This window comes from Oncorhynchus tshawytscha, linkage group LG14 (genome assembly GCF_018296145.1).
Source record: "Oncorhynchus tshawytscha isolate Ot180627B linkage group LG14, Otsh_v2.0, whole genome shotgun sequence".
In the NCBI taxonomy this organism is placed as follows: Eukaryota; Metazoa; Chordata; class Actinopteri; order Salmoniformes; family Salmonidae; genus Oncorhynchus; species Oncorhynchus tshawytscha.
Genome location: NC_056442.1, coordinates 45988049 through 46010289, shown reverse-complemented (window position 1 = coordinate 46010289; position 22241 = coordinate 45988049). Strand labels below are relative to the sequence as shown.

The 22241-nt window shown below is 42.7% G+C and overlaps 1 protein-coding gene across 1 annotated transcript in view; it reads right to left on the bottom strand.

Annotated features, from left to right (window-relative positions):
• LOC112235337 (melatonin receptor type 1B-B-like) overlaps window positions 1–16365 on the bottom strand; it is a 67789-nt gene extending 51424 nt beyond the window's left edge. The window contains exon 1 of the mRNA XM_024403765.2: window positions 16185–16365. Within this exon, the coding sequence (XP_024259533.2) occupies window positions 16185–16365 (181 nt within the window). The remainder of the gene's footprint in view (window positions 1–16184) is intronic.
• Between the last annotated feature and the right edge of the window lie 5876 nt (window positions 16366–22241).

Genomic DNA, 22241 nt, shown 5'->3' with positions numbered 1-22241 from the left:
CTAGTCCCAAATACAGCCACTAGTCCCAATACAGCCACTAGTCCAGTACAGCCACTAGTCCCATTACAGCCACTAGTCCCAATACAGCCACTAGTCCAGTACAGCCACTAGTCCATTACAGCCACTAGTCCAGTACAGCCACTATTCCGAATACAGCCACTATTCCAGTACAGCCACTAGTCCCATTACAGCCACTAGTCCCATTACAGCCACTAGTCCCAATACAGCCACTAGTCCAATACAGCCACTAGTCCCAATACAGCCACGAGTCTCATTACAGCCACTAGTCCAATACAGCCACTATTCCCATTACAGCCACTAGTCCCATTACAGACACCAGTCCCAAAACAGCCACCAGTTCCAAAGCATCCACTTTTCCCAATATAGTAACCAGTGCCAATACAGAGAATGGTCTGAATATATCCACTAGTCCCAAAACAGCCACACTAGTCCAAATACAGCCACACTAGTCCCAATACAGCTACTACAACCAATATAGCCACTAGTCCCAAAACAGCCACACAAGCCCAAATATATACACCTGTCCCAATACAGCCACTAGTCTCAATACAGCCACTAGTCCCAATGCAGCCATTAGTCCCAGTATAGCCACCAGTCACAATACAGCCACTATTACCAATACAGCCTCTAGTCCCAAAACATATACTAGTCCCAAAACAGCAACAAGTCCCAACATAGATACTCATCCCAATACAGCCACACTAGTCCCAATACAGCCAAACTATTCCAAACACAGTCACCTGTCTCAATACAGACACTAGTCCCAATACAGCTACTATTCCCAATACATCAACTAGTCCCAAAACAGCCACTAGTCCCAACACAGCCACCAGTCACCATTACAGTCACTAGTCAATAATACAGCCACTAGTCCCAACACAGCCACCAGTCACCATTACAGTCACTAGTCAATAATACAGCCACTAGTCCAAATAAGGCACTAGTCCCAATACAGACACTAGTCCCAATACAGCATCTAGTCCCAAATACAGTTACTAGTCCCAATATATCCACTAGTCCCAAAACAGCCACACTATCCCAAATAAATTCACCTGTCCCAATACAGTCACTAGTCCCAATACAGCTACTATTCCCAATACAACCACTAGTCTCAATACAGTCATTAGTCCCAATAGAGCCTCCAGTCCCAATAGAGCCACTAGTCCCAATACCTCCCCCAGCCCCAAAACAGCCATTAGTCCCAATAGAGCCTCCAGTCCCAATAGAGCTATTAGTCCCAATACCTCCCCCGGCCCCAAAACAGCCATTAGTCCCAATAGAGCCTCCAGTCTCAATACAGCCACTCGTCATAAGAGCCATAAGAGCCCAATACAGCTCTAGTTCCAATACACCCACTAGTCCCATCACAGTCACCAGTCCCAATACATCCGCTTGTCCCAATATAGCCTCTAGTCCCAATACAGCCACTACTCCCAATACAGTCAAAAGTCCCAATACAGCCACTAGTCCCAATACAGCTACTAGTCCCAATACAGGCACCAGACCCAAAACATTCACTAGTCCCAAAACAGGCACTATTCCCAAAACAGCTACTAGTCCTAAAACAGCCACCACTACCAATACAGCATCTAGTCCCAAATACAGTTACTAGTCCCAAAACAGCCACACTTGCCTTAAATAGGCACCTGTCCAAATACAGTACCTAGTCCCAATACAGTCATTAGTCCCAATAGAGCCACTAGTCCCAATACCGCCCTTGGCCGCAAAACAGCCATTAGTCCCAAAACAGCTCTAGTTCCAATACAGCCACTAGTCCCAATACAGTCACCAGTCCCAATACATCCGCTTGTCCCAATATAGCTACCAGTCCCAAAACAGCTACTAGTCCCAAAACAGCTACATGTCCCATTACAGACAGTAGTAACATTGCAGCCAGTAGTCGAAATACAGCCGCAAGTCCCATTACAGCAGCTATTCCCAATAAAGCCACAACTCCAAATACAGCCTCTTGTCCAACCATAGCCACTCGTCCCAACACAGCCGCTAGTCCCAAAACAGGCACTAGTCCCAATACAGCCACCATTCCCAAAAGGTACTAGTCCCAAAAGGTACTAGTCCCAAAACAGCCACTTATCCCATTGCAGCCACCGGTAACATTGCAGCCAGTAGTCCAAATACAGCCAGTAGTCCAAATACAGCCAGTAGTCCCAATACAGCAACTATTCCCAATACATCCACTAGTCCCAATACAGCCACTAGTTCAGTACAGCCTCTAGTCCCAATACAGTCACTAGTCCCATTACAGCCACTAGTCCCATTAGAGCCACTAGTCCCAATATAGTAACCAGTGCCAATACAGAGAATAGTCTGAAAATATCCACTAGTCCCAAAACAGCCACACTAGTCCAAATACAGCTACTACTCCCAGTACAGCTACTAGTCCCAATACAGCCACTAGTCCCAATACAGCTACTACTCCCAGTACAGCTACTAGTCCCAATACAGCTACTAGTCCAATACAGCCACTAGTCCCAATACAGCCACTAGTCCCAATACAGCCACTAGTCCAATACAGCCACTAGTCCATTACAGCCACTAGTCCAAGACAGCCACTAGTCCCAATACAGCCACTAGTCCAATACAGCCACTAGTCCATTACAGCCACTAGTCCAATACAGCCACTAGTCCCATTACAGACACCAGTCCCAAAACAGCCACCAGTTCCAAAGCAGCCACTTTTCCCAATATAGTAACCAGTGCCAATACAGAGAATGGTCTGAATATATATCCACTAGTCCCAAAACAGCCACACTAGTCCAAATACAGCCACACTAGTCCCAATACAGCTACTACAACCAATATAGCCACTAGTCCCAAAACAGCCACACAAGCCCAAATATATATACACCTGTCCCAATACAGCCACTAGTCTCAATACAGCTACTAGTCCCAATGCAGCCATTAGTCCCAGTATAGCCACCAGTCACAATACAGCCACTATTACCAATACAGCCTCTAGTCCCAAAACATATACTAGTCCCAAAACAGCAACAAGTCCCAACATAGATACTCGTCCCAATACAGCCACACTAGTCCCAATACAGCCAAACTATTCCAAACACAGTCACCTGTCTCAATACAGCCACTAGTCCCAATACAGCCACTAGTCCAGTACAGCCACTAGTCCATTACAGCCACTAGTCCAGTACAGCCACCAGTCACCATTACAGTCACTAGTCAATAATACAGCCACTAGTCCAAATAAGGCACTAGTCCCAATACAGACACTAGTCCCAATACAGCATCTAGTCCCAAATACAGTTACTGGTCCCAATATATCCACTAGTCCCACAACAGCCACACAAGCCCAAATAAAATTGCCTGTCCCAATACATCCACTAGTCCCAATAGAGCAACTATTCCCAATACCACCACTAGTCCCAAAACATCCACTAGTCCCAACACAGCCACCAGTCACCATTACAGTCACTAGTCAATAATACAGCCACTAGTCCCAATAATCCACTCGTCCCAATACAGCCACCAGTCACCATTACAGTCACTAGTCAATAATACAGCCACTAGTCCCAATAATCCACTCGCCCCAATACAGCCACTACTCCAAATACGGCATCTAGTCCCAATAGAGAAACTAGTCCCAAAACAGCCACTAGTAACATTGCATCCAGTAGTGCAAATTCAGCCTCAAGTCCCAATAAAGCCACTAGTCCCATTACAGCAGCTAGTCCCTATACAGCCAGGTGTCCCATTGAGGCCTATAGTCTCAATACAGCTACTTGTCCCATTACAGCAACTAGTCCCAATACAGGTACTAGTCCCAATACAGCCACCAGTCAAAATACAGCCCCACTCGTCTAATTACAGCCACTAGTCCCAAAACAGATTCTAGTCCAAACACAGCTACAAGTCCCAAAATAGCAACTAGTCCCAACACAGCCACACTAGTCCAAGAACAGTCACCGATACCAATACAGCCACTAGTTCCAAAACATCCAAAAGTCCCAATACAGCTACTAGTCCCAATACAGCTACTACTCCCAATATAGTCACTAGTCCCAAAACAGCCACACAAGCCCAAATAAAGTTGCCTGTCCCAATACAACCACTAGTCCCAATAGAGCTACTATTCCCAATACATCCACTAGTCCCAAAACAGCCACTGGTCCCAAAACAGCCACCAGTCCAAATACAGCCACCAATCCCAGTACAGCCACCAGTCCCAAAACAGACACTAGTCCCAAAACAGGCACTATTCCCAAAACAGCAACTAGTCCCATTACAGCCACTACTACCAATACAGCATCTAGTCCCAATACAGTCACCAGTCCATATACAGCCTCTAGTCCCAATACAGCTACTCGTCCCATTACTTCCACTAGTCCCATTACTTTCCCTTGTCCCAATACAGGCACCTGTCCCAATACTTTACCTGTCCCAATAATTCCCATAGTCCATAAACAGCATCCAGTCCCAATACAGCCACTAGTCCCAATACAACCTCTAGTCCCAATACAGTCACCAGTCCCTATACATTCACTAGTCCCAGTACAGCTATGTTTCCCATTACTACCACTAGTCCCATTACAGTTCTAGTCCCAATACAGTCATGATCTAATACTCTCTCACTGTCTAATTTCTCTCTTTCACATAGTTCTATAACGGGGAGGATGGGGGACGTTGCAGTCATCTTCTCGGCCGCTGCATGCCTACTTTCTCAGTCTCTCTGTAGTGAGCTCTGGAGAGGTTCCATTGGGTACACTTCATGAATTTGTGACCCGATTCAGGAAACTTGTGTAGTGGAGCTGCATAAGTGTTGCTCTCCACTTTCTGGAGGATCAAGTTTTGAAATCAGTTTGAATTAGAGTATGATAGCTGAAGAGATGGAGAAAACAATAACAACTGACTTTATTATTAATTTCCCAGAGGTGTTTGCTTTTCTAGTTAGTGCCTAATGTTAGCTAGCTAACATTGAACCTGGTTGGTTATCTCCCAGCACTGTGGCATTGTTGGCACTGTTCATTGTTGTTTAACTATCTAACGTTAGTTGGCTGGCTCGTTAGGTAATGTTACGTGATGTGTGCACAACACCCGTTGAATATGGCTGGTGTCAGTAAACGTCTGCAAAAAAGCACAATGAAATTGTTGCCAGCAGAGCTGGTTAGGCAGTTTTCATGTTATCCAGGGGTAAACAAATCATCGGCCAGAGCGTCAGGTGTGCACTTAGAATGCTCCAATAGCGAAACGAGATGGGTGGGGCTAAAGCTTAAAAGGGTGTGAACGATGCTGAATGTGTGTAGACAAAGAAGAGCTCTTCACTAGATACCAAAACATTCAAAGGCAATTTTCTCAAAAGTGAGTTTACAAGTTGAACAACTTTCAAAGCAGAATTACTTTCCCATTGTTCCTCAAATGTAGTGTATGGTATACCATTTTGTAGCTCTGAGTCTTTACTTTTATCCAATGTAAAAAGGAAATAAATAAAACATTTGGCTACATAAGACCGAATCCAAGTGGTGAGTCACATATAATAATGTATATTGGGGTCTGTGGAGTGGAGCAGCCAGAAGCCTTAGCCACCCAGCGTCTCTCTGTGGTTTGGTGGGTGAGGACGAGGAGGTGGCTTTTGGCGGAAAATATCCACACGCGGCTGTGAAGGGACAGAGCCTGCACTCTTTCAGATAGCTAAATGTCATGGGAAATCACCAAATCACTTTACATAAGTGAAGAGCTCAGCGGCGTGAGAGAGTGATACCAGCACCAGCACTGGCTCTGTTTCTGTCTCATCACACTCGCGCTCTCCGTACACAAGAAGACACACTCATTATGAGTCAAAACACACACACTATAGATCAAAAATCCCCAAACACAAATGGACATACTGTACACGTCCACTGGGGCTTCATTACGAGACACGTGAGCCGAAAGCCTGTTTTGAGTGACTTCTTGGTGATACAGCACTTGAACCTGCTGTCTGAATCCTTCTGTCACTCTCTCAGAAAAGAGTATTAGTGCAATCAGAAACCAATCAGAAAATAGTATCAGTGCACTCAGAAACCAATCAGAAAATAGTATTAGTGCACTCAGAAACCAATCAGAAAATAGTATTAGTGCACTCAGAAACCAATCAGAAAATAGTATTAGTGCAATCAGAAACCAATCAAAAATAGTATCAGTGCACTCAGAAACCAATCAGAAAAGAGTATTAGTGCACTCAGAAACCAATCAGAAAAGAGTACTAGTGCACTCAGAAACCAATCAGAAAAGAGTACTAGTGCACTCAGAAACCAATCAGAAAGGAGTATTAGTGCACTCAGAAACCAACCAGAAAAGAGTATTAGTGCACTCAGAAACCAATCAGAAAAGAGTATTAGTGCACTCAGAAACCAGTCAGAAAACCAGTTTGTGCTTTGGAGCAAAGGAGAGGAGCCTTATAGATCAAAGCCTGTCCCCCATGGTTTTCTCAGAATTGTCAACCAGCTTAACACCACTGGCCACACTCAAACCACACACTGTAATACAAAGAAACAGACACACTCCCTCCGTCTTTCCCTATCTTTCTCTAACTCCCTCTTCCTTTACTGACCTCCCTGCCTCTCTCCTCCCTATCTCTAACTGCAACCAACTGGCATAGCACTTCAAGAGATGGCCATAGTCCGACCCAATGTGTTCAGATCACTGTCTGGAGGTTAGTTTTAAGACCACACTTAGAGGTAGAGAGAGGGAGAGACAGAGATGGATGAGAGACAGAGATGGAGGAGAGACAGAGATGTAGGGAGAGATGGAGTGAGAGATGGAGTGAGAGACAGAGATAAAGGAGAGACAGAGATGGAGGAGAGACCGAGGAAGAGATGGAGGAGAGACAGAGATGGAGGAGAGACAGAGATGGAGGAGAGACAGATGGAGGAGAGACAAAGATGTAGGGAGAGATGGAGTGAGAGATGGAGGAGAGAGAGATAGAGGAGAGACAGAGATGGAGGAGAGACAGAGATGGAGGAGAGACAGATGGAGGACAGATGGAGGAGAGACAGAGATGGAGGGAGAGATGGAGGAGAGACAGAGATGTAGGGAGAGATGGAGGAGAGACAGGGATGGAGGAGAGACAGAGATTGAGGAGGGAGAGACAGAGATGGAGGAGAGACAGAGATGGAGGAGAGATAGAGGGAGAGATAGAGGAGAGACAAAGAGGGTGGGAGGTAGAGAAGGAGGAGTGAACAGACAGAGAGGGGGGGGTGAGAGTTACAGAGTGGGAAATAGGTAGAGGAACGGGAAGGGGAGGAAGAGGAAGGTGTAACAAAGAGAGAAAGTGACTGTCGGAACAGACAGATAATAATCTGAAGCATTTCCCAAACCAAAATAGTTTAAATACAGAGAGAGAGAGAGAGAGAGAGAGAGAGAGAGAGAGAGAGAGAGAGAGAGAGAGAGAGAGAGAGAGAGAGAGGCTCCTGTTCGTTAAGAGTGGGGAAGAGGAGAGCTCTGGGACGTGTTAACGAGCCAAGCATATTAATGGGGTCCATGAGAGGGTCACCCACGGATCCCCCCTCATCCACACCTTCTATGGGGGTCTCAGGTAGCCTAGCAGTTAGAGTGTTGGGTCAGTAAACGAAAGGTTGCTGGTTTAAATACCCAAGGTCAACTATCTGTCGATTTGCCCTTGAGCAAGGCACTTAACCCTAATTTACTCTTGGGCACTGTACTACTATGTCTGACCCTGTAAAACAACACATTTCACTGCACCTATCTGGTGTATGTGGCAATAAAACATTGTATTTGTTCTCCTATAGGTCAATACACACACAGGCGCTGATTCCTTGAAAGGATTGAAACTGAGAGAACTACGTCATAGAGTGAAATAAGAATGACGTCTGTGTGCACAATGATAAGTTGTCAAGTAAATATCAAGTGATCCAATTCAGAAGCAGGGAGCTGCTGCCCCATGCATGACTTTTGACCACTATCTGCAGTTGGCTCTTATTATTAACATTTCCGTTTCTATCATGAAAACATGTCCTGTGATGTTTTAAGTGTCCTCTATTCTATTAATGCAATGTATTAGGTATTTTAAGTGGGTTTATTTATATAAATGTAGCTTTTTTCCCCAGTTTGATTTGTGAGCAAGAATCAATCAACTCAAACTCACCCTAATTATTATACTGTGCACCATGTAAGAGAACCTGTGTTCTGTCTCTACTCCGACTCTCAACACACATGCAGAACTCTAGGCATGGAGTCCCACAGAGAGAAAGGGAGAGGCAACAAGAGGGAGGACAGGATAGATGGAGAGATGACCCTGATGGAAACAGAGCAGAGATGCAGGCAGAGACCCAGGTGATAGGTGTACCCTTCCTGCCCCACACATCACCTGAGTCAACATCATCAGAACTCCTTCATTCAAATCAAATTCAAAGAACTTTTTTTGATCCGTCTTAAGCTTAACTCCACAAGCAGCATGGGTGGTTAGACTTTTTGACAGAACAAATTCCCTTTATGATATACTGACAAAATAAAGGAAACAACAACATAAATTGTCTTAATAGGGCGTTGGGCCACCACGCAACAGTCTCTCTGCAGAATGAAACGTTCATCCACGCACTCCAAATGCCAAATTTCAAAGTTGCTCCACACGTCAAATGTTTAAGTGTTTTGGTTGCTCCTGCTACTCTGAAGGTAAGGCACTCGTTCTGAAGGTAAGGCACTCGTTCTGAAGGTAAGGCACTCGTTCTGAAGGTAAGGCACTCGTTCTGAAGGTAAGGCACTCGTTCTGAAGGTAAGGCACTCATTCTGAAGGTAAGGCACTCATTCTGAAGGTAAGGCACTCGTTCTGAAGGTAAGGCACTCATTCTGAAGGTAAGGCACTCATTCTGAAGGTAAGGCACTCGTTCTGAAGGTAAGGCACTCGTTCTGAAGGTAAGGCACTCGTTCTGAAGGTAAGGCACTCGTTCTGAAGGTAAGGCACTCGTTCTGAAGGTAAGGCACTCATTCTGAAGGTAAGGCACTCATTCTGAAGGTAAGGCACTCATTCTGAAGGTAAGGCACTCGTTCTAAAGGTAAGGCACACATTCTGTTTTAGTTGCTCCTGCTACTCTGTATCGTTCATTAAGGCACTCATTCTGGTAAGATAAGAGTTAAGGTTAGGGGATACAGTGCCTTCAGAAAGTATTCATACGCTTTGACTCATTCCACATTTTGTTGTGTTACAGCCTGAATTCAAAATGGAGTCAACATTTTTTTTAAATGTCTAACATGTTTTTAGACATTTTGCAAATGTATTGAAAATGAAGTACAGAAATATGAATTTTTATAACTATTCACACCCGAGTCCATACTTTGTAGAAGCACCTTTTGCGGCAATTACAGCTATGAGTCTTTCTGGGTAAGTCTTTAAGAGCCTTCCATACCTGAATTGTGCAACATTTGCCCATGATTATTTTCAAAATTCTTCAAGCTTTGTCAAATTGGGTGTTGATCATTGCTAGAAAACCATTTCTAGTTCTTGTCATAGACTTTCAACCAGATTTAAGTCAAAACTGTAACTCAGCCCCTCGGGAACATTCACTGTCTTCTTGGTTAGTAACTCCAGTGTAGATTGTGTTTTAGGTTATTGCAGGGGTGCAACATTGGTTTTAGAAGTGGGGGGGACATATTTATTTTTATATATAACTTTTTATCCAGTCGGATAAACACTCCAAACAGCCTACCCGACCGCTTGAAAGCGTATGCATGGTTCTAAAACACACTGTTGCCTCATTTTGTATCACATTCCCCAGTGAAAGGTGCGCCCCTGGGTTATTGTCCTGCTGAAAGGTGAATTAATCTCCCAGTGTCTGGTGGAAAGCAGACTGAACCAAGCATACACATAACATGATGCAGCCACCACTATGCTGGAAAATTTGGAGAGTGGTACTCAGTAATGTGTTGTGTTGGATTTAACCCAAACATAACACTTTGTATTCAGGACAAAAAGTGTTTTGCTTTGCTACATTTTTTTGTTGTTGCAGTATTTCTTTAGTGCCTTGTTGAAACAGTACGCATGTTTTGGAATATTTGTATTCTGTACAGGCTTCCTTCTTTTCACTCTGTCATTTAGGTTAGTATTGTGGCGTAAGTACAATGTTATTGATCCATCCTCAGTTCTCCTATCACAGCCATTAAACTCTGTAACTGTTTAAATGTCACCATTGGATTCATGGTGATATCCCTGAGCGGTTTCCTTCCTCTCCGGCAACTGGATTAGGAAGGACACTGTATCTTTGTAGTGACTGGTGATTTGATACACCATCCGGGTTCCTCTAAGCTATATGGAATTGCTTTAAGAAGGTCATTAGTTATTTGATTTTGAATTTTAAGACCCCTTGAAGTATCAATAAAATATATTTACAAATTAGCCGGAAAATTACATTTGGCCTTACTGCTATTTGGTCATACAAATGCATTGAATAACAGATTAATTACATGGAACAATAGATAGTCCCCCCAAAAAAAAATCTAAAGGAAGTTTGTTCTGAAGTGTTTGTCCTATATTTGAGAGATATTAGAAATATTAGGAAACCTTTTGCAGATTTTTTTTTTTACATGTATTTAACCCGTTACTTTTGGCACTAAACAATCTCCATATATACTTTCATTTTTTTAACTGCTCCGGGGACATTCAGACGAGTCTTGTCAGGCCTGTGGGCATCCTAGAGCAGACTATCATGTACCTGTTCGTGAGAGTCTCACCTTTCCAAAGAGGGGTCATATTAGTGTGTAGCCCAAACTGATCATACGCTACAGAAAGAGGTTGGAACATCCACTATACCGAGACACTTGTGGGGCTTCCTATGCTACAGACAATTTTGTGATAGAGATCTGTTGTTTTGTCACCTTTCACCGCAGATGTGTTCCACATCGGCAGATGAGGTGGATTGAGACACATCCAGAGCAAAACAACAGATCTCTATCTTAAACGGACAGATGTGTATTATGCTAATTAGATTTCCGGTGGGGTGCTGACATCGTCTCTAGGGGGGTTAAAACAACCAACAACAACAAAAAACAGGATCAAACACGCAACCTTCTGATCCAGCATCATGGCATTACGCATTCTGAATGGTTAAGGTAAGGGATGGATAAACATTAATTGAATTGGTACCTGGAGGAAAATGGGGGAGGGAAATGCTTTTTCAATTTCAGTCAATGGAGGGTTTAGTATTATTTTTTTTAAATCTAGTCCAGGGGAGGGTCATGTAATTTGTAATTTATGAAATGTCAATATTAGGTTATATATCGATGTGCGCCCGATGCCGTTCCTAATCTCTGATTCTTCGATGGGCACACAATATCAATTGCGACAACAGGCTATTTAGTGTGGTCTCAATCAAATGATCCATGGCCTATAGGCTATAGACTACGAAGTGCATACTTGGAGAAGCTCAGAGCAAAGCTACATTTGTAAGATAGATGTTGGGATGGTGCAAATACAACCAGGCATTACACTGCAATTGCTATTCCAACCCTGAGCCCTGCTCTGCTCTTGCTGATCAAAAACGTTGTTTGTGCTGCCTATCTAATGGCTGTGCTGTGTACGCCTATGGTGGAAGTTCAGGAGAGTCAAAGGCTTCTTCCGAAAATAATTGTCGATTAATTAAGTGTAGTCCAAAAAATGTTGCGCGCGACTACCTATAGCCTATTGTAATGAAAGAGGCAGGACCAGAGGTCAACTTTGATAGCTTGCTATAATTGCTTTTATTTAAAATAATATGTTTCTTGCCCGTGATCAGAGTAAGACAACAATAAGACAGATTCGAGTAATTTACATTGTGGTGCTGAAACTTGAAGCAGCAGCCGCAGCACATTCAATCAGAAATCGACAGCTCACTGTGCGGAAAGTAGGCACATTCGAGTAGGCATAATTCATTTCAAACATCTTCATTTTAATTAGACTTTACTAAAAACAAGAGGGCTTTGTGTTGGAGCCGATTTCTTCCTATTTCGAAATAATAGGCAGGCCTACCTGTTTGACAGACTAAATGTGGCTATAGGCTGCTATATCCATAGATTTGTCAGTAAATTCCTTCACCCACCATGCACTCTTTGAATAGCATGCCTCCGTGTCAGTGAAGTGCAGGTAAGTTAAAACCAAGACTCGAATGTAGGGGGTGTGAGAGGGTATGCCATAGCCCTACCTTTTATTAGGGAAAATGGCAAAAAGCACAGGCCTTTGTTCGCTTAAGATTTGTTTTAAATGAAACTGAACCATTATATAAAGTGATCTATAATGGCGCTTTGGTCCGTGCTAGAAACAAGCTGTAAAAAAACAGGAAATACGTGACTATGACGATGTATATGGCGATATCATTGTTTCGTTTCTTTGACATTCAGAGACTGAGCTACAACCTTCTGTAGCCGAGGAGACAAAACATGTACTTTGCTTGGGAAGTAATCTAATTATGTCACTATCAATTGATTAAACTATTCACTTTCTGTACAATAGAAGAGGTTTAAACCCAGAAGGCTTTTAAGAAAACACTTGTGACCTCTCGTTGGGTTAAGCCGTGGAAGAAGAGTAGCCAGCCGGCTTACATTTTTCTGCGTCAGTAGGCCTACTCTGTCTGGGGTGGAAAGCTATAGGCCTAACTTTTGAAAGTACCTTGCTCAGATTCCTAATGATGTCTCAGATATGTTATTTGCAAACAGGGACAGTTTCGTTGCAAACAATACACACTGATTCGGCATTGGATAAATGTGATGAGATGAACACGTAGGCCTGTCCATTCTTAGTCTGTAATTTCGGTAATTTGTGTGGTATTATAACATATTCTGCTAATATGTAAAATGTCGTAGAATTGCATGAAATGTTTATAAAACACAATTTTTTCTCGGCAAATACGATGATACAGTACAATAGAGTCATGCAATACTTTCTTTTACTATAAAGGAGATCTTTCCACTTCTACTTTTGTCCACGGTCGTCTGCGAAAAACCACAACATTCTGGCCCCCAGCTCCGTGGGCAAAATTCCTGCGTTGCCATGCAATGCTTACAGGACAATGAACAGTTTCTAAAAATGCTTATAAAAAGGCGCTGTTCTTTCCAAAAAAAGTGAAGGTAAACGGTAGACATGTTCCCTGCTATGCACTTTATGTTGTTTTTTTCAAGGGTTCAGGAAGGGTTCGGGTAAAATATATATTTTTCATTTCAGAGGTCCGATTTTCTCCATGTAACCATTGTTATAAATAACGTTACTTTTCTAAGGGTTAAAGTTTGGGATAGGGTTCAAACGAAAAATAAAAAACACTCTCCACAACTGGTATCAAACACGCAACCTTTTGATACAGTCATGGGATTACTCACATCCACAATCAATTATGTTTATGTGTGTGTTGTGCAGTATTGGTGCGTGGGTAAAATCACTGGGGAAGCCAAGCCAGGAAAAAAACAACATATTACAACCTATGTGTTGTGATAATTGCGTTGTTTTCTCCATACACTCGGAGTTCAAATACCTTGGGACCGTGGTATGTAGGCCTAAAACTGAGACAATAAGAAGACACAGTGGCAGAATAAATTCAACCACACCTTTGTTTCATCGCAAAACAGAAGAGCACAAAGCATATCGCATGTAACAAACAGTTAATGTTTCCGACATTTTCGGACTATTAAACAACTATTGATTTAGCTCGACATCATCAAATCATCTATGCTTAGTCTAATACAGTGACAACTAAAAGATACCCCAAAATAATTTTGTACAATCAATGTAAGCTCAATATGATGTGGCTGTCCATGGTTCTGGTTTTTGTGTGCGTGCCCGCGCTCGTGTGTGTAGTTGCATTCGTTCAAGTAGAACTAACATGTTGATTCATTCTACTTGTAGAGATACGCCAATGCCATCCTTCTCTCTTTCATGTTAGCAAAACGGTCTACAGTACACACTTACATTTGTTGTTGCTTGCTAACTAACCTTCCTTTCATTGGCAACGTTAGCTAGTTAATAAGGATCGACCCTTCATCTCAATTTCAGCCTCAAATGACATACCCAAATCTAACTGCTTGTAGCTCAGGACCTGAAGCAGGGACATGCTATTTGAAAGGAAACACTTAAGTTTGTGTATATGTGAAATGAATGTCGGAGAATATAACACATTAGATCAGGTAAAAGATAAACAAAACAAAACAACTGGCACTTTCTATTTTTATTGCATCATCTTTGAAATGCAAAAAAAGGCCATACATTGACATAGGAAGTTGGGTGTAATTTAAATGTCGTCCATAAGAGGGCAGCAGTGTGTGTGTGTGCACAGTTTCAGACTGATACATTCAAGAATATGAGATATCCATAATATTTTGTATCAAGTCCCTCACAAGTTTGCCCAAAAGCACCCAAGTGGCCGAATTGGTCAAGTGATACATTTCCAAGTGCATAATTATAGAGAACATACAAAAATGCTATGGTAATATATATATTTTTTTAATTAGCTTCCCTACATAAAAGGTACTAACCTTCACACATCTAGATGGCCAAGGCCAGGGTGGGTGTGGAGCCAGAGACAGCAGAGGGGTCCGACTGGAGGATCCACACCTACGTTTGAATGAGTGGAGGGTGGAGGAGTCTCTAACACTGTTCTTACTAAATGTACTGAATAAGACTCACATAACTTTTAATCTTCACCCAGATTTTAGCAGAGATGCAGGCAAACATATTTCGTTTTTTTTAAGAACTACGAGTTAGTAGGATACAGACATCTCAAGATGTATGCTTAGATATGCATCTTTTTTTTTACATAGAAATAAGCATAATGATTATGGCTCTAAATTGCAGGAAAAAGCTGTCCCCTCTGATTTTTAGGGTACATGACGCCCCTGGTAGATGATGCTTCTCAGCAAGAATAAAAGCAAGTGAACCGAGGACTTATAAATAACGACTGGGGCTGCTGATAACGTGCTACAGAGAGACCGAGACAGAGACAGGGAAACAGAGAGCGGGTACGGAAGGTCGGCCATTGGCTCCAACCTCCAACAGTCAACATCTGGACCATGCCATAAGGAAGAAACACCGGGATTTCAGCACTCAGTATTAGGCAAAACAGACTGGAATTAACCAAGAGTATTACAACTATTCCCGGTCCCTGCTTTAAACCCCCAAACCATCACAACTAAATGTGCATTCTGTTTTCAAACATATATTCCAATATTAATCAGTAACCTAGATAACAGCTACTAGACCACTGTGAAAAAGCCAAACAAAATAGACCCATTGTATGTCACCCGTATGGGCACATCATGTGTTTGCAACAATAACACGGCTCTCGATGTGTTGGAGTGGATTTCTTGCCGCTCTGTTTGGATACCCCTGGCGGGAATCCATCATTTTTATACCGTCTTCTCTTTTGCATTTCCAGTATGGACTCGGCAGGCATATGAAAAAGGTTTGCAAAACTCACACTGGAAATAAAAGTTTAGGCCCCGGTTTATGCACACAAAAACATGGCTATTTACTTATTTATTAAACTAAATAAGACAATAAATCTAAAAACAATATGATCAATATTGAATAAAACAAACGATTAATGCATAAACTATAGGTCTATCAAGAATAAAGTAAACTAAACAAAATAATCCCATGGGATTGCAATCTTTTACCCTATTCATAATCTATGCAATTTATGCGTACATTTTTTGGTAGGAATTGAGTGGCTCCATAAAATCTGAGAACTGCCTGCAGAATCCTCACAAGTGGCTGATGAATTACTGACAAAGCATTCCCATAGGTTATTAAAACACATTACAGGCAAATGGATATAACATTTTCCCATAACAAAAAGTGATTAAAACTCAAATCGTCAACATTCGATACAATCTTAATTTTATATGTGCATAAAGTGAACTAAATCCTTCTGCATATGAGGAATACATTCACTATTTTCAGCAGTCTCATTCATATGTGGAGTCTTGCGTGTAGGCTTATTGGTGTGAATGAGATCGCTCAGGGATTCAGATAACACACGAGAACGAAATCGTATTTTCAGAATCTCTCCTTATAATTGCATTTAGAATATATCTATTGCATTGGTTGATATGTCAAAGTCATGCCAAATCCTTAAACAATATTAAGGTATAACTACTGGTGCCATCTTCCTCCGTCTCTCTCGCGAGTGAACACACACACACATACCAAGAGACACAAACAAGCATTATCCACTTACCCGCATTTCTAAGTTTCCGGTTCCTAAGCACTGAAATGATAACCAGCAAGTTGCCCAAGACATCCACCACCGTGGTGAAGATCAGCACGCTGGCCAGTACCGTGATAGCCCATGCGGGACGCGTCCCCGGCCGCGTGTCCAGAACCGTGCGGTTCCTGGAGAACGAAACATTCTCTGGCATGTCGAAAACCTTAGGGCTGCCAACGTATGTCCTCCCTGTCCGAGTCATTCAAACACCGCTGTCCTGGCAAAACAGTGACATGTTGTTGCGAAAGTAGACTTGTAGCCTATTTGACAGCTGAATATGTTTAACGTCGCGGTGGGCGCTTGGTTTCGACAGTCTGTGATGCACACTGTTTCTCAACTTGCTCAGAGTGAGCCGCGCCGTCATCGAGTTGTTTATAACTGTGCCCGCTCTGGCCAGCTGGCCCTAATATCCCCTATCGATCAGATACATGAGAAGGCTCGTGGGTGCTCAGTGCCGTCATTCTGGCAGTACATTTGAATATCCAGTCCAGCTGTTATCCCAGTGTGAACGCGCGTATCGCTTTCTCTCAACCCTCTTCTCTCGTCTATGCTGGTCGGACCGAACCTTGCCTGCTGTGCTGTGAGCTGCTGTATCTTACCTCTGGCAAAGTCTGGCTGCGGTCTGAATGATTTGTTTTCAAAGCTGCTCGGAATTGCGAATCCACCGCGCAATCAGACACGATAGCGAGAGCCAGACGGTAGACTTGTATTCAGAAGGAGGATATATCCGAGAGGCGGATTCATCAACTCGTGCTTCGAAACCGAGCTCAGTAATGCTTTTCATGAGTATTGTTTTGCTCAGGCGCGGTGACAAGCCATTCTTTGATTGGTTTGATTCTGTTTATTAATTATAAGGAGATTTCTGTCTGTCTGCGCTACGCCTTCTGGAATCAATGTTGTATTACATTGAATTGACTATCATTCGACAACAGATGCCTGCTCCGTCCAACCTCTTCACTACAAAAAGTGTGAAGTTGCGAGTATGAAGAGGAGACTGGCTAGCACCACCGGGAGCGAATTGCATATGAGGGACCGGAATGTGTCCGACCCACTGGGCAAAAACTGGTTGAATCAACGTTGTTTCCACGTCATTTCAATCAAAAAATGATGTTGAAACAACATGGGAAACTGATTTAATTCGCAAAAAGTTATCTACATGAGGCAATTTCGTATTTTGTCAATGACATTGTGACTTTTATGTTGATTTTACGTTAGTTGACAACTCAACCAAATGTAATTCAAATCAAATCAAATCAAATTTTATTTGTCACATACACATGGTTAGCAGATGTTAATGCGAGTGTAGCGAAATGCTTGTGCTTCTAGTTCAGACAATGCAGTAATAACCAACAAGTAATCTAACTAACAATTCCAAAACTACTGTCTTATACACAGTGTAAGGGGATAAAGAATATGTACATAAGGATATATGAATGAGTGATGGTACAGAGCAGCATAGGCAAGATACAGTAGCTGATATCGAGTACAGTATATACATATGAGATGAGTATGTAAACAAAGTGGCATAGTTAAAGTGGCTAGTGATACATGTATTACATAAGGATGCAGTCGATGATATAGAGTACAGTATATACGTATGCATATGAGATGAATAATGTAGGGTATGTAAACATTATATAAGGTAGCATTGTTTAAAGTGGCTAGTGATATATTTACATCATTTCCCATCAATTCCCATTATTAAAGTGGCTGGAGTTGAGTCAGTGTCAGTGTCAGTGTGTTGGCAGCAGCCACTCAATGTTAGTGGTGGCTGTTTAACAGTCTGATGGCCTTGAGATAGAAGCTGTTTTTCAGTCTCTCAGTCCCAGCTTTGATGCACCTGTACTGACCTCGCCTTCTGGATGATAGCGGGGTGAACAGGCAGTGGCTTGGGTGGTTGATGTCCTTGATGATCTTTATGGCCTTCCTGTAACATCGGGTGGTGTAGGTGTCCTGGAGGGCAGGTAGTTTGCCCCCGGTGATGCGTTGTGCAGACCTCACTACCCTCTGGAGAGCCTTACGGTTGAGGGCGGAGCAGTTGCCGTACCAGGCGGTGATACAGCCCGCCAAGATGCTCTCGATTGTGCATCTGTAGAAGTTTGTGAGTGCTTTTGGTGACAAGCCGAATTTCTTCAGCCTCCTGAGGTTGAAGAGGCGCTGCTGCGCCTTCTTCACGATGCTGTCTGTGTGAGTGGACCAATTCAGTTTGTCTGTGATGTGTATGCCGAGGAACTTAAAACTTGCTACCCTCTCCACTACTTTACCATCGATGTGGATAGGGGGGTGTTCCCTCTGCTGTTTCCTGAAGTCCACAATCATCTCCTTAGTTTTGTTGACGTTGAGTGTGAGGTTATTTTCCTGACACCACACTCTGAGGGCCCTCACCTCCTCCCTGTAGGCCTAGATGTTGAACAGACTTCGATACCCAGTGGGTATTGTGCACCTCCTCTCTGTGCTTATGGGGAGCTCCATCTCCTATAATATGAGCTCCCTCAACCAGTTCCAGCATGCTATATTATCACCCCCACAGTTATATATACAGTACCAGTCAAACATTTGGACACACCTACTCATTCAAGGGCTTTACTTTATTTTTAATATTTTCTACACTGTAGAATAATAGTAAAGACATCTCAACTAAGGAATAAGAAATATGGAATAATTTACTAACCAAAAAAGTCTTGGCTCAAACAAATCTAAATATACTTTATATTTGAGATTCTTCAAAGTAGCCACCCTTTGCCTTGATGACATCTTTGCACACTCTTGGCATTCTCTCAACCAGCTTCACCTGGAATGCTTTTCAAACTGTCATGAAGGAGTTCCCACATATGCTGAGCACTTGTTGACTACTTTTCCTTCACTCTGCTGTCCAACTCACACCAAACAATCTCAATTGGGTTGCGGTTGGATGATTGTTGAGGCCAGGTCATCTGATGCATCACTCTCCTTGGTCAAATAGTCCTTACACAGCCTGGAGGTACTTTTGGGGTCATTGTCCTGTTGAAAAACAAATGATAGATAGTCCCACTAAGCACAAACCAGATGGGATGGCATATAGCTACAGAATGCTGTGGTAGCCATTCTGGTTAAGTGTGCATTGAATTCCAAATAAATCAAAGACAGTGTCACCAGCAAAGCACCCCACACCATCACACATCCTCCTCCATGCTTCACGGTGGGAACCACATATGCAGAGATAATCCGTTCACCTACTCTGCGTCTCACAAAGACATACCGGCTGGAACCAAAAATCTCAAATTTGGACTCATCAGACCAAAGGACAGATTTCCACTGGTCTAATGCCCATTGCTTGTGTTTCTTGCCCCAAGCAAGTCTCTTCTTAATATTGGTGTCCTTTAGTAGTGGTATCTTTGCAGCAATTCAACCATGAAGGCCTGATTCACGCAGTCTCCTCTGAACAGTTGATGTTGAGATGTGTCTGTTACTTGAACTCTGTGAAGCATTTATTTGGGCTGCAGTTTCTGAGGCTGGTAACTCTAATGAACTTATCCTCTGCAGCAGAGATAACTCTGTGTGTTCCATTCCTGTGGTGGTCCTCATGAGAGCTAGTTTCATCATAGCGCTTGATGGTTTTCGCGACTGCACTTGAAGAAACTTGATTGACTGACCTCCATGTCTTAAAGTAATGATGGACTATCATTTCTCTTAGATTATTTGAGCTGTTCCTGCCATAATATGGACTTGGTCTTTTACCAAATAGGGCTATCTTCTGTATACCACCCCTGATTGGCTCAAACGCATTAAGAAGGAAAGAAATTGCAAAAATGAACTTTTAGTAAAGCACACCTGTTAATTGAAACGCATTCCAGGTGACTACCTCATGAAGTTGGTTGAGAGAATCCCAAGAGTGTGCAAAGCTCTTGAAATTGCATCCCAAATAAATGCTTCAACAGAGTTCATGTAACAGCCACATCTCAACATCAACTGTTCAGTGGAGAAGGCAAAGGGTGGCTACTTTGAAGAATCTCTAATATGAAATAAAGTTGGATTTGTTTATCACTTTTTTGGTTACTACGTGATTCCATATGTGTTATTTCATAGTTTTGATGTCTTCACTATTATTCTACAATGTAGAAAATAGTACAAACTTTTGACTGGTACTGAATATGAAAGAGACAGAGTCAGAGACAGAGACAGAGAGAGAGACAGAGAGAGAATTTGTGCGAGGATAACTGCAGATAGCACAAGATGAAGCTTAATTTCTCACCCAAGAGACTCACAGGCCCACAGCATTTGTCACACACTCACAGGTTAAAGTCTCCGTTATCTCAGTTTGAACACCATTGGAGGAAAACGAGGGCAAAGATTATGCTTCTCTCACAACATCAATTTAACGTTATCAGGGCGTGAAAACGAACTGGCACGGCTCGACTATCCTGTAGCGGCCTATCACAGCTAACATAGTACGCGCTCAGAGTAGAGGCTGACATAAGCACTGCAATAATGTCCTCTGGGCACAGTCGAAAGCGTGCTTCCAGACTAGAACCCTGGGTCGTTGGTTGGGACAGAGAGGACAAGTCAGAAATGGGAACCACATCACTGGTAACTTAGCTTCCATATCCGCTTGTTAAGCTAGCTCAACATGATAAACATGAGCACATTTCCCGCTCGCATTTTACCCAAACTTGTGATTTGTTGGGAGAGTTGTCTATCTGAAGAGGACCCTCCCCAGAGAAATGTATTTCTCCTTTCGAAATGTCCAACATGACATCCTCCCCAGACTTTGTGCCGTTGCCTAGCTTATGATGCTCCCCAGGTCTAGGATATAAGAGACTATATATTGTTCCATACTGATTTTAAAGGAACAAATTAATTTGGAGATAAGGTTGAAGAGTCACAACACCATTGTTTACAAGCTACAGCCCTCACACCATGAGGACACTTCATTTTAGAACCAGGATACTTGACATCCTTTCAGGCCTGCCCACAAGATATAGCCTAGCTGATCCTCACCAAATTAAACTTCAACGTCTGGAATTCTAGAGGGTTCTTTTCCATTTCTCCTATATGGTGGCTATAAAGTGTTTCTCATCTCACCACTGGCTGCCCTGCTGTGTGTTTCTGACTTATCAGCAGGGCCACATGGTATATATGTGAGTTTGCTGTCTAGGGACACAAAGAGGTGTGCTAGTTTGACTGTGCTGGAAGACGGGTCATACATAGGCTATACATTTCTTTGGTTATTTACGAGGGCGCCTCCTTCCACCCACTTTCCCGCCTTACTTCAGCCTCAAGGGAGCATGAAGCCTTGCGCCATGTGTTTACATTCTCTGTAGGTCTATTTTTTCTCATGAGCGTTAAGTAAGCCTAGACTACATCAACAAACTGTTGGATGAATCATATGTAAAAGGTTGTAGATTTTAAGGTAGGTGTCACGTTCTGACCATAGTTCTTTTGTGTTTTCTTTGTTTTAGTGTTGGTCAGGATGTGAGCTGGGTGGGCATTCTCTGTTGTGTGTCTAGTTTTCCTGTTTCTATGTTTGGCCTGATATGGTTCTCAATCAGAGGCAGGTGTTAGTCATTGTCTCTGATTGGGAACCATATTTAGGTAGCCTGTTTTGTGTTGGGTTTTCTGGGTGGTTGTCTTCTGTCTTTGTGTCTATGCACCAGAGAGGACTGGTTCTGTTTTTCCACATTTGTTGTTTTGTATTTTGTAGTGTTCACGTTTATTGTCTTTATTAAACATGTTGAAAACTAACCACGCTGCGCTTTGGTCCGATCCTTCGTCCACAGAAGAAAGCCGTTACAGTAGGGATCATCAACTAGATTCAGCCGCGGGCCAATCTGTAGATGTGCCCTTGAGCAAGGTACTTAACCCTAATTGCTCATATAAGAGTGGCTGCTAAAATGTAGAATAATTAGTAGACTGCAAATTGACAGCAAGAAGCCCAAACAGATGTAATGTTTGACTAAAACATAATTTCAAACATTGCTTACATTTGTATACGATCACGTGTCTATAATGTCCAGACCTGAGCAGCCTCACGCTGAGCACCCTCAGGGTGCA